The sequence below is a fragment of the Trachemys scripta genome, chromosome 5, assembly GCF_013100865.1.
Source record: "Trachemys scripta elegans isolate TJP31775 chromosome 5, CAS_Tse_1.0, whole genome shotgun sequence".
Taxonomy (NCBI): Eukaryota; Metazoa; Chordata; order Testudines; family Emydidae; genus Trachemys; species Trachemys scripta.
In genome coordinates this window covers 53,271,164-53,285,191 of record NC_048302.1, presented here as the reverse complement: position 1 = coordinate 53,285,191, position 14,028 = coordinate 53,271,164, and the positions used below count along the sequence as shown (strand labels likewise).

Below are 14,028 nucleotides of genomic sequence, written 5' to 3'. Positions count from 1 at the left end.
ACCATATTTTTTTTGAAACTCTCACTGAATTTTAGTGAAGCTTGTGGCTAAGAGTTCCAAGTTCTGTTTTGCAAATAGAACTTTACAATATTGTTTATAATCTTTGCCAGACAGACCTCCTCTTTTATTATGTTCTGTAAAAGGTTTAGCACAATTCTGGATGTTGAAAAAAATAGGACAGTAATCTGCAGATTTGGGACTTAATTCAGGGATATGCTGAATTTTTTAAATTCCCGGTTTCAATAAGAGTTGAGGATGCTCAGCACAGTTTGGGATTGGGTTTATAAGAATAAGCTCTTCTGCATGCATTTTGCTTAATAAAGAGATTTGAAAATTTGAATGGCTAGAAGTACTTCTCACATGTGTGAACTTGCGTTACAAGGGTCATGGTAGCCATCCTGCTGAAATGATTTGTGTAATACCAGCAGCAACGGAACACAATACAGGAGACTGTAAACCTTTTTTCTTTCCATTAGGCTTCGGAGTGGACCAGTTACGAGATGATAATCTAGAAACTTACTGGCAGTCTGATGGGTCACAGCCTCATTTGGTGAACATCCAGTTTAGGTACTAAATATTTGTGTGATTTGTTGCATATGATAAGGCTAATAAATTGTGATTACAACTCTCATGAAAGTGCATTCAAAATTCTGATTGACAAGGAATGCAGACTTGAGCTCTCTCTTAGGCTAGGTCTATACTACCCGCCTGAATCGGCGGGTAGAAATCGACCTCTCGGGGATCGATTTATCGCGTCCCGTCGGGACGCGACAATCGATCCCCGAATCGGCGCTCTTACTCCACCAGCGGAGGTGGTAGTAAGCGCCGCCGACAGAAAGCCGCAGAAGTCGATTTTGCCGCCGTCCTCACAACGGGGTAAGTCGGCTGCGATACGTCAAATTCAGCTACGCTATTCACGTAGCTGAATTTGCGTACCTTAAATCGACTCCCCCCTGTAGTGTAGATGTACCCTTAGTAACATGGGTAGTAGCCAGTTAGATTACTTCATTTGCAAAATCTGTTTTATATATGCTTTTACAGTTCTATTGTAGCAAATGACCAATTAAGCAATTGCCAGGTGAGTGCTGTGCTGGGTTATCTCTACAGTATCACAGCCTCTAAGATAGGGTGATATGTCTGCACTAGTTTTCTGTTTGCTTTTGGCTACAGTTCAAGATATGCCTGATGATATTTAGTGCCCTGATTTAACTGCCAGTTAAAGCTGGGACACCTTTTCATGCTGTATTCCATCGTAACAGATACGACTGGCTACAAGACTCTTGCACTCCATTAACGTGGTTGACTTCTCCCAAGACTGAGGTCAGGACTTCGGCAATTAAGTCCTGTTCTCTGTTGATTCCCTCACAGAACTGCTTTCCTTGACAGGGCACCATAGTGCATGATGAAAGATATATTTGCATTGGCTTGTGTTTAATTTTTATGTTGTGTTGGGTTTTTTTGTTTGACGTGTTGACAGTGTGGTTGCTAACGTTTCTGTAGGCATGTGTAGTTTGCTGTCCATTGTAAGTTTTTATATGTATGTACTTTATAAAAATTATATGTAAATTCCTAGCTGCTACTGCATTAGGGGTCCTAAAATCAGCAGTGTCAACATTTTATATCAAGTTTTACAATATTTAAATCTCATTTTTGACAAAATCTCAAGAAACCCTTCCTTGGATAATTTTTCCTTAGGATGCTTACTTAGCCTTTGCTGCTTCTTGCTTACAGAAGAAAAACAACAGTGAAGACATTGTGTATTTATGCAGACTACAAATCTGATGAAAGCTACACCCCAAGCAAGATCTCTGTCAGAGTAGGAAATAACTTCCACAACCTTCAGGAAATCCGGGTAGGTCAGTGATTCTTCATCTGATAATTATGATTTATTTATTTATTAAGAAGACATTTCTACGGCAGTAATAGAATTTCAGAGAAAATTTAGAAATGTGAGATGTCAAATGCAAACTTGTATATAATTTTTTCATGACCTTATTTATTTTCAGAATTGTATGTTTCACCATGTGTCACTGACTTTGGGGATAGGAGTTGCAGGTTTGCTCTTAAACCCAGGTCTTTCACATAGTGGGACAATGCATTACCACCAAGTGGGCCATCGTTATATGTTGTCAGAAACTTTGCTTTGCCTTTGCAGGGAATGTGGGTTTTTTATTTTGGTAATTTCTTGTAGTCTTGGAATATGTAAATACTTCCCTAAATTAGATCCCAGCAATATCCAATGCCATTATTTACATTCTCCTCATAATAAAGCTCTATAACTCTAAGGGCATGTTTACACTGGCAGAGCTATAGCGCCGGCAGCAACATTACCGCTCAGCATGCTGAAGGGAAACGCTGTTGTGTGTTCACACTGTCAGTTGCCTGCGCAATACTGTGTTCACACTTGCAGTACTTGCATCGGTATTCGGACCAGTGCATTCTGGACACCTATCCCACAGAGCATCTCTTCCTCTTCTGCTACTAACTGTTGTGGGAAGGCGGACGGGTTGTGGGGCAACCTGGATCCTGTCCCAATGACCCGTGATGCATTTCTTTGCATCACAGCAATCCCTGTCCTTTTGTCTGCATTTGGTGTCATCTTTCAACGGCTTGTGTACTGTGCGCTCTGCCTCTTCGGTCTGCAGGAATGGATCCCGCACTGTTGACCAATATGCTGCTCGCTCTCACTAAACGTCACGAGTGGCAATGGAGTTATTCCTTAAATTACAAAAGCAAGAGGAGTGTGACATTGATCTCGCCACGCGTAGTAGCTATGACACGAGATTTCTTCTGGCATTCACGGAGGTGCTGACCACAGTGGAATGCCGCTTTTGGGCTTGGGAAACAAGCCCAGAGGAGTGGTGGGATCACATTGTGATGCACGTCTGGGATGACGAGCAGTGGCTGCAGAACTTTCGGATGAGGAAAGCCACTTTCGTGAGACTGTGTGATGAGCTGTCACCAGCCCTTCAGCACAAGGACATGAGAATGAGAGCTGCCTTGTTGTTGGAGAAGGCACATGGTGATTGCACTGTGGAAGCTGGCTACTCCAGACTGCTACCGATCGGTCGCTAATCAGTTCGAGTGGGAAAGTCGACTGTTGGACTTGCTCTGAAAGACTGTGACTCTGGGCAATGTGCGTGACATTGTGGATGGCTTTGCACAAATGGGCTTCCCTAACAGGGGGGAATAGGTGGCACTCATATTCCAATTCTGGCACCAGATGACCTAGTCACCGAGTACGTTAATCTGAAGGGGTATTTCTCTATGGTTCTCTGAGCACTTGTGGATAACCGTGGGCGTTTCACGGACATTAACACAGGCTGATCCAGAAAAGTGCATGATGCACGCATCTTTTGGAACACTGGCCTCTTCAGGAAGCTGCAAGCAGGTACTTTCTTCCCAGACCAGAAGATCACCGTAGGGGAAGTCGAAATGTCCCTTGTGATCCTGGGAGACCCTGCCTAACCTTTAGTGACATGGCTTATGAAGCCATACATGGGGAACCTTGACAGCAGCAAGGAGCATCTCGACAAAAGGCTGAGCAAGTGCAGAATGACTGTTGTGAGCTTTTAGCCATTTAAAGGCCCGCTGGTGCTGCCTATATGGGAGGCTGGACCTGGCCGATAACAATATTCCTATGCTTATAGCTGCGTGCTGTACACTCCATAATATTTGTGAAGGGAAGGGTGAAAGCTTCATTCAGGGCGGGACCACTGAGGCTCAGCGCCTGGAGGCTGAATTTGAACAGCCAGAGACCAGGGCTATTAGAGGGGTGCATCACGGTGCCATAAGGATCAGGGATGCCTGGAGGCAGCTATTTGAAGCTGAAAGCCACTAATATTTGTTGCTATGCTCAGAAGTGCAGTGCTTGTAATGCTAGGAGGTAATTGTGATTAGTGCATACGATGCACTGTGAAGGTTTAAGAAAATTGCCTGTTGCTTTGTAGGGCTCTGTTTGCTTTCAATTAATGAAATAAATATTGCTTTCAAACCCTGGCCCTTATGCCGCTTGCCTGTGTGCAGCAATGGTGTATGTGTGTCATCCCCCCCTCCCCTGGCGGAATGGCAGAGTGGCTTGGGAAAGTTACCCTTAATGGGGCAAAAAACAAAGCAAGTCTGCCAAAGAACTTGTGGCAGCGGATTGCCCAGTATCTCCATGAGAGTTTTGTGGAGATCTCTGCGGCAGATTCCTGTGAAGAGGGAATCAATCAACACCCTGTTCTGCCGCTCAGACTAGGCATGTGGTGGTGTGCTCATTATACAGACACAAGCCTGCTTTCTGCAACCCTCCTGCCCCCAACAACTCGCTTCGGCAATTCCCAAAATCAAAGCCACTTACCAGGGGCCTCCTCTCCTGTTTGCACTTCACCAAGCTCTGACAGCTGTGACTGACTAGCCTCCTCCGGGGTAGGGAAGAGCTCCTGGCTGCATGCATCTCTGACCTCCGAGTCATCCTCTGCATCATCCACAGCCTCGTCCAAGATTTCCTCCTCCGGGCTTGGTCCACTCTCGACTGGCACGTGAGCCACCGAAGTATCCACAGTGGCCTTTGCAGTGGAGGTGGGATCGCCATCAAGTATCGTATCCAGCTTTTTATAGAACCGGCAGCTCATGGGCTCAGCACCAGAATAGTGGTTTGCCTCCCGCACCTTGTGGTAGGCGTTCTGCAGCTCCTTCACTTAGACCCTGCACTGCAATATGTCCCGGTCATGGCCCCTTTTTGTCATGCATCATGAAATCTGTCTGTAGGAATCATAACTCCTATGTCTGGAGCGCAGCTGGGACTGGACAGCCTCCTCTACCCAAATGCTGATGAGGTCCAGCAGCTTGGCATTGCTCCAAGCGAGGGATCAGCGGGTGCGTGAGCAGGCATGGTCACCTGGAAAGATAGGCTGAGACCACTGCACGCGTCACTGAGCAAACAGGAAGGGGACTTTCAAAATTACCAAGGAATTTACAGGGTGGAGCTCACAGTTGGTCACCTGAGAGCAGGGCAGTAGAGTTCAAACGGATGACCAGAGGAGTGAGAACAGGCATTTTGGGACACTTCCCGGAGGCCAGTTGCAGTGCTGTAATTGATCAGGGTGTCTACACTGGCACCGCGGCGCGGTAGCCCCAGCACAGAAAGCTGTACGCCTCTGACGGGGTGTCTTTTTTTATTATTTATTTATTTATTTAAATTTTTTTACAGCGCTGCAACTGCGCAGTTTCTGCTCACTAAGTGGCTTGGCAGTGTGTAGACCTCGGGAGTTACAGTGCAGAAAGCTGCTTCACTGTGCAGAAAATTGCCAATGTAGACAAGGCCTAAATATGTAGATCTTATAAGGGATGGGATTTTCGAAAGTGTTCAGTATTGGTTTAGCTGTTCCCATTGAAGTCAATGGTAGTTTTACCACCAAAAGTGTACTTGTACTGTGATGTGGAGGCTCTGGTTTTAAATGCTTTTGTAGCGTTAGAATGAAAACTAGCAGAGGTGGTAATGTCAACCCTGAATCACCTTTCTTAATTTCTTTATGAAACAAATGAACAATTAAGACATTCTGGTGCCTAACTAGAGATAAGGATTTAAGAATTTAGAAAGAAGAATTTTGGTGGGTGGTACAGGTGTACAGTGCTACATAAATATTCTTTGCAATCAGATGTTTTTCTTCTAGGAAGCTAGAGCTGCACTGGTGAATTGGGATCTGATCCAAATCCCATTGAAGTCAATGGTAAGACTCACTGCCTCCAATGAGCTTTGGATCAGGCGATATAGCTACGGTCAAATTCCAAAAATAAGGTCTAAATCTCATTTACTTTAAGGCCCCTTTGCACTGTTCTGCCAATGTAAAGGGGCATTTTATAGTTACCAACTGCTGACTACACTGTACTCAATAGTCATTGCAGAGGTGAAAATCACAGTACTAACTCTTCCAAAAATTGATGTACTTCAAACTGTGAGATCAAAAATGCTTGGATTAGGTTACAATTGAAGACTATCAGTAAAAGTACGTTGAAAAATAGACAGGTATGCTGGTAAATACTACTTTGCTTTTGGGTATTCATACTTTTTTATTTATTTCTTTATTAATGGAACTCGTGACCTCTTCCTTTATACTTCTCTTGCACTGGCCAGCAACTGTTGGGCATACACGTGGGTATAATGCAAATATATGTTGAAAAATCTTATATTAATTTGTCAAATACTTCTCAAAATTCTCAAAACTAGAAACTCATTTTCCATTTAATTCCATGAAAATAAAGGCTTATGCCTAAGGCCTTGAGAAAGTCATAGTCAAAATTGAGTATGGAATGTTTTGTAAAGTTGCTGGCTTTGTTAAATCATTACATCATTAACTCCCCAAATCTTGCTTTTTAAACTCCATATTGGCATTTAGTGATAAAATTTTTTGTCATGAAGCCTATGACAAATCTGAGTGGTTTATAAATAAATAAAAAATAAATTAATGGAGATATCCTATCTCCTAGAACTGGAAGGGACCTTGAAAGGTCATTGAGTCCAGTCCCCTGCCTTCACTAGCAGGACCAAGTACTGATTTTGCCCCAGATCCCTAAGTGGCCCCCTCAAGGATTGAACTCACAAACCTGGGTTTAGCAGGCCAATGCTCAAACCACTGAGCTATCCCTATGATGCTATTGAATAATTTTCTGCCCCCAATGTGGTTTCTAAGTAATAGCTTGCGTTTTGAATACAAAGTCTTTTTGGCAAATAGTAAAAGCAAATTTGAGACAATTCTTGGTCTCAAATAAGCTGACCAAAAAGAAAATAAAGCAGTTGGACTACTCAGGAGTAGATGTCATAAATTGTTCAATTCACTTTAACCTGCTAATTAAAATGCCTCATCAACAGCTGCTGGTTGATACAGTGGGAGACCTCAGCTGTCCTGCTTTGTGGTAGCTGCTCCAGTGGGGTAGGAAATCTTAAGTGGTTTAAAAAAACAAACAAACAAAAAAAACCGCATAAATATTGGTGTGCAGAAACAGAGAGGGGGGAGATAAGTGATAAACTTGTTGCCCCAGAATAGCTTTCAACTCTAGTGCATCTCATCCTGGCACCACATTTATATCCATCCCCTGTAAACCATGTGGTTATCTCTCAGTTTATTAACATAAATCCTAAGGTACCATATTTCCATCCTGAATGTTGAATCCTGAAGTGAGGTTACAAAAACTTTATTCCTGTTTTTTAAATAAATGAATCCCACATCATTTTAAAATTCACTTCCTCTGCCACTCTTGTTGGTTTCTTTTTGGATCTTTTTCATGCATTTGTGTCACAGCAGCTTGAGAGTGCTATATACTATAACAGAGGTCAGCAACCTGCAGCACACGTGCCAATTTTTAGTGGCACGCTATTGCTAGCCGGGGTCCTGGCTGCCAGCCCCGCTCAGCCCACTGCCGGCCTGGATAATGGAACCGCAGACCAGCAGCAGAATGAGCCACTCAGCCTGCTGCCGGTCTGGGGTCCCGGCTGCTGGCCCCTTGCCAGCTGGGGTCCAAGCTGCCGGCCCCGCTCAGCCTGCTGTTGGCCTGGATGGATGGAACCCAGGCCGGCAGCAGGCTGAATGGGGCCGGCGGCCCAGACTGGCAGCCGGGACCCCAGACTGGCAGCAGGATGAGCCACTCAGCCCACTGCTGGTCTGGGGTCCCGGCCGGCGGCCCCTTGCCAGCCAGGGTCCGGCCGCCAGCCCCTCTTAGCTCGCTGCTGGCCTGGATGGATGGAACGCGGGCCGGCAGCAGGCTGAGCAAGGCCAGCGGCTGGGACCCTGGCTGGCAGGGGCCGCCGGCCGGGACCCCGGACCGGCAGCGGCTCAGTCCACTGCCGGTCTGAGGTTCCGTCTGCCGCCCGCGCTGCTGGTCTGGCACGCGAAACCTTAAATTAATGAAGACTTGGCACACCACTTCCCAAAGGTTGCTGACCCCTGTACTATATCAAAGTGGGGGTTGAATTTTTACGTTGTTTGTAATTTTAGTTTGTTTAGTTTCCAAAGCATCCACTAGATGTCACTGTTGTCTGTAATTACTATCCTGGATTCATATCCTAAAATCCATTCTTCCAGTAATTATCTTTTTATAATGGTATGTTTTAATATAATATTCTACATACAACCTAAGTAAAGCAGTAAACTCCACTTTTGAGATTGTGTGTGTTTATATTAGTACTTCATAGACAATTTGAGACTTATCTTTTTACTGTCTTAGACACAAATGCTGTTAATTATATACTGGATTGTTGTCATCTGCTGTTTCTCAGGCTAATCTGGAGTATTTTTCCACCTTTCCCTTTGTATATTTTTCATATAAAATCTTTCCTTTTTAAATTTTGTAGAGAAAAAAGTAATTACACACAAAACAGCTTTTGCTTCCCTTTTTATATTAAGAGGTGTTTTAGTACCTACTCACTAATATTAAAGATATTATCTCACATGAGACCAATAATTCTTATACATGCCAGGTGTACATACATTTCCTTATTGCAAATCTGGGAAGAACATGTAGCCTTCAGGCTGCTGATTAATAAAGTGCAACACTTTTATGCTGTAAAAGAGTAATAGCTAATTCCTTGGGCTGTCCATGTGAAATATTGGCATCAAGTGCTACAGTTTATAATTTTCTTTTTGATATTTAAAGTTTTTAGGAATTGTAAGGGAACTGTAATAAATTTTTCTCAAAAGGCGGTTTTACTTTTTTTTAAACTCTTCATCAGTGATGAAACTGAGTTTTGTGTTTTGTTATCTTCAGCTTCTCTGACTCAGTAAGTGGTTAAAGCAGTGTGAACTATTACAAGATCTTTAAAGCAAAAGCCACTTCATTATACAATGATTCCGTTGGTTTCAGGACTGATTAACTCTGTGGAAAATCTAACTAAATCTTTTTATATTTTTCCATGGATACTTGCCCAGTTCATGGAGTTTAATGAAAATCCTATGATGCCTTCATGTGTTTTCTTTCTACTGACAACAATCAGAGTTTTCAAAAGAATAAAACATTGTTAGCCTAGGTTTTTTTGTTTTGTTTTTTTGTTTTTAATAATTAAGCATTTCCCTACCCTAGGGTGGATATTTTGAGACCCAGGTGCACCTTTTTAGAGTCATAAAGATTAAATGTTTTTTCCCCCCCTAAGTACATTCCCTTCTTCTGAGGAATACATCACCACTACTGTTCTTCAAACTGAGGAGGACCGGACTCCCTTTGGAGTCTGACAGCATTACTCCCTTACTCAGCTGCAGGAACCAGTGTTGGGAGATGTGAGGTAATCCCTCCTCTCCAGGGGTTAAGTGCACTGATTTCTTTGCATCATTCCACTCCAGCCTAGGGAGCAAGAAATTGAGACTGGAAATGAAGCAGAGTTCTCGCATGCAGCAGTGCAGACAATACTACTGGGCCAGCCCACAGAGGCACTTTTGGGATAGGAGCCAGGCTTCAGTGCATGGTTCAAGATGTTACACTTCCATGTGATGTGAAAATAGCCAAAATGTGAATGATATGAGTAAAATTTTATGCTGGGTTTCTGGTCTCTACCGATTATTCATCATATCACCCTCTCCCCACACCAAGATATTTAAACTATGAAAAGTTATCTATTAAGAAGTGTTACAATGCTAAGTGCAGGCTGAATATCAGGATCTATTCAGTCTCTTTCTTCTATTTCATCTGTGTATACCTGGTGATGGAAAACCCAGCCAGAGGGAGAGCAAGATGTCTCCAAGGCCTGTTTTACCCAAAGGCCTAAAACTGCCTGATACAAGGCCAGAGGGAAAAGAAGTGGGCCAGATTGCCTGGACAATGTTATTGATTCATTGCATCACCTAGGAAGCTTCCAGTGGAGTTCAGTCAGAAAACTAAAGCCGTTCTTGCATAATAGAGCCACTCAAGAAAAGAAGGTAGCGATATACTTCCTGCTCTCCCTTATGGGTGAATCTCTCCTTCACGTGCACCTGGCCCTACTGCAGCAAAGAGATGCGACTTACACCCATTTGCTCTAACAGGAGTGAATCTAGCCCCTTTTCTGTATTTAACATTTGAAATTGTGCACATAAAGGAAACTATATTCCAGTATTGGTTATGTCTTCTTACCCAATCCTATCACTAGTAGGGAATGTGACTGGTGAAATCATTAATCCCTATATTTAGGGATGCGAGAAATTTTTCTTCATAAATAAAGTTCATAAAAACATCTTTCATTAAAACTGGCAATTCATTCAAGAAGTGTAAATTTAATTTATTTTTCTGCTTTGTTCTAGTAAGGAATCCAGATTTCAGCAGGCTTGCAATTTTAGAAAATAGCCACCATTTTTCCTGTTATCGCACCGAAATCCATTACTATTCCACATTAATACTCCGCACCTTACTTGCATGATCTGAAAACCGCTTCTTCACATTCTTAAATCTGTTGTAGTTAGCCAGCAAACAAGCATTGCTTAATAGGTGTATTTTTGTAAATTTAATTCTTCTTTAGATTAGCATAATCTTAATGTATTAAGATGTAATATATGTAAATGCACATACCTTCTTCCATATTGCTTATACAAAGTATTATTGAAGTGTACCAAGCTAGGAATTGCAACTGTACATCAAGCCCATTTGCATTTATCTCCAAAAGGGTAAAACACTTATAGAAAAAAATGTTCAAAACTGTTAATCACATTCCAAGTCCTTCTTTAGTCTTTTAGATCATAAAATATTTGCAAATGATTTTCGAAGGTATGGTTCTATTTTGAAAGGTGAGTATGTAAAAATTACAACTTCTTCAGAAGATCTTCTCCCAATTTATGTCAGAGTCCTATCTGCTTCCTTTAGTGACTAATTTTAAACTTTTACTTCTGATAACACTGCAGAGCGATTCCAGCTAAGAGTTAGTAAGATGGAATCTTTTGTTTCTTGTACATCAACAGTATTGTTTGTTAAGCTCCAATTTACACCTGTGCAAATGAGCTGAAGACAGTGGGGTTGCATGGATGTAATGGAGGGCATAATTAGGCCTTTACACCCTTTATTTTAAGTGGTAATGCATGACAAAGCACTCCCTCCAGTGTCAGACAGCATTTCTCCTTTATGCAGCTTGTCTCTGATTCCGGGTTAAGTCTGTGGCACGGGCAGTTAGAAAAGCATCTTCTAACAGCAGTTGCAGCACAGTTTGATCTGGAAACCACAGATATAAATATGCAATACCATTTTAACAGAATCACTTCTTGGAGTAGAGTGGCTCTGTATGTACTCCAAGACCCAGCAATCCTCTCTGTAACAGAGGAAAGCTATACATGACTGCTTCTGAAACCTGTCAATGCTACTTGTGCTCCATTGGTCAGAGGAGATGTCTGGAGAGAAATGTGAGGAATTTCCTCATTAGGAGGTTGAGTATGCTACTTTCACAAATATCCCAGGAACTGCTTTCTTGTCTTGGCAGCACAACACACAACTAGACTGCAAGACCAGCAAATTTATCTGCTTAAAGCGATGAATCTATGTTATATTAAAATGTGGAAAGGGTTATTCCTTGCCTTACATATGCCTTGGTGATTGCAGCAGTGCAGGAGAAGTCAAAATCAACCAAAGGCATACTAAAAGACAAACATCCCAAGAAGCTGGACTTCACCTCAGATTCAGGATAGTAATACTTGCCTCCATCATTCCATCTCTTCAGGCCAAAGGTCGGTTCATGACTCTCAATTTGCAGGGCGTGCATTTCTAAATAGCTGTCCACCTGGGCACAGGAAATACCTGAGATTCACCATGAGACCAAACCATTACTACTACAAGGTACTGCCATTCAGACCCTCCGCAGCACTGAGAATTTATTACAAAATGTCTAGTAGTGATAGTGGCATACCTGAGATGGCAAGGCATTTGTGTCCACCCCTACAACTGGCTGATCAGAGGCAGAATCCAGTGGAGGGCAGCAACAAACCTGGAATGTGCCCCATCTCTATTTACTGGGCTGGCTCTCCCAGTGATCTACGAAAAATCACTGACTCCATCACGGAGAATAGAGTTCATAAGAGTTGTGTTCCACTCCAGATCAGAAAAAGTATGTCTGCCTCAGGACAGGTTCCAGTTGTTACAAACACTCATACTCCATTTAGTATCAAAATGGGCTACAAAGATATGGACATGCCTTGCAGTGTTAGGCCACATGTTGGTATTTGACCTTGCTTGCCAGAGTTCACCTGTGGTCCTTTCAACTCTGACTCAGATCAGTCTAGTCTTCCCTGCAGCAGAGCCTTTTCCCCACCCCAGGGAAAGGCTCTAGCAGCGGGGAAAGGATCTGTCAGCTTCCTGCTCCTGGAGCTTTCCCCCTCCATAAGAAAAGGCTCTGGCAGGAGGAAAGCAGCAGGGAAAGTCTCCAGTCAGGAGGAGGCATTGGGGAAAGTTAGCCTTTCCCCACTGCCTCCCCTATGCCAAAGCCTTTCGCTAATATGTATAGCTACATACCACACTATAGATGCAGCCTGGTTTTCGCTGTGGTGTGCAGCTACACCTACGTTACACGCCGCTGCCAGTGAAATGTAGTATAGACATAGCCAAGTGTCAGAATTATTGTTTCAGAGGAAGCCTGAGTTCAAGATTGTTGTCAGATACCTTCCTCCTGCAATGGCCTGCTTTATGCCTTTCTACTGATTCCCAGGGTAATTTCCAAGATTGAGGGACAAAGCCACGATAGTTCTTGTAGCTCTGTACTGGCCAAGGCAGTTTGGCTGACAGATCTCCATATGTCCAGTCAGCCTCTGATCTAGCTTCCAGACCACCCGGTTCTGATCTGACAGCATCATGGACAGATATTTCATCCAGACTAAAGTTGCTGAAGCTAATGGCATGGCTGTTGGTTAGCTGAGTACCACGGACAGAGACTGCTCCCTTGGGGTCCAGGAAATCCTGATACAGAACAAGAAAACATTTACCAGAAGGAGTTAGTCTTTTAAATGGAAGAGGTTCTTGATACGGGCAGCCCAAAATGTTCTGGACCCAGTCCAGATCTTGATACCGAAGGTCCTTGACAACTTATTGCACTTTAATAGGGCTGAACAAAGACCTCCCTTTTTAATCTTGTGTGAATTCAGCCTGCTGACTGCCTGTACAGTCATACTTTCTTTTCTCATCCCATGTTTGTTGTTGATTCTCAAAGGGCTATTACACACTTCCCGCAAGTCAGAGAACCTACTCCTGCCTGAGATTTCTGTATAGTCATGAAACTCATGGAGATTCCATTTGAACCTCTCTCAGAATGCTCTTTACATCACTTCACTCTGAATATGGTCTGCCTAGTTGTTATTGCATTGGCCGGAAATGTGAGTGAACTTCAGGCATTTATGGCTGAGCCCCCATAAACAATATTCCATAGAGACACAGTGATGGTATGGCCTCACCTAAAACTAATTCCCAAAGCGGTTTCAGAACTTCATCGGTCATTCTGCTGTCTTCCTGAAACCAAACAGAAGACTTAAATAAGATCCAGACATTTTATTTTTCATGTGAACAAATAAACATATGTGACTTGCTATATGGTTATTTACTTTTTGGATGAGACAAATACATTTAGTTCACTTACTGGATACTATAGACTTAGCTAAACATCTTGTCATCTGCTAAATACGAATGGAGTTAATAAGCCATTACACAACTTGAATAAAAGTTATATTTTTACTGTAATTTCTCATATCCTATATTAATTTACTACATCAATATGAAGCACAGCCTTCCTGTTTTAAAAAAAATTAAAAGAATCAGTAGAAATATTGCATAGTTTTAAAAGTGCTAGCAGGTAATTTAAAGCTGTTCATACTTGAATTGTAAGGCTGCAGGAGTAGTCAGTATAAGTCTCTGTATTGGTTCAGTGGAGGTGGGAAGGATCCCAAGTAATAGGGATACATTTTTAAGGTGCACTTGTGCAAGTACCTTTGGACATGACTTGTTTTTGCATATAACTATTTGTGGGGCTGCTTTTATAGCTTTATTATGTTAGAAATAAGAAGCCTTCTGGAAAGCTGGTGGACAATTTCAAGTAATGGTCGCTATGGTCCAGATTTT

The 14,028-nt window shown here is 42.7% G+C and overlaps 1 protein-coding gene across 6 annotated transcripts in view; it reads left to right on the top strand.

The window, feature by feature from the left end:
- Positions 1-14,028, top strand: part of ANAPC10 (anaphase promoting complex subunit 10) — a 69,721-nt gene that overhangs the window by 12,530 nt on the left and 43,163 nt on the right. For 5 of the 6 annotated variants that reach the window (XM_034771052.1, XM_034771050.1, XM_034771051.1 and 2 more), the window contains exons 3-4: positions 477-567; positions 1,732-1,852. In XM_034771052.1, coding sequence (XP_034626943.1) covers positions 477-567; positions 1,732-1,852 — 212 coding nt within the window. Of the gene's footprint in view, positions 1-476; positions 568-1,731; positions 1,857-14,028 lie in introns of all 6 variants that reach the window. The other variant, XM_034771056.1, reaches the window with a different exon arrangement.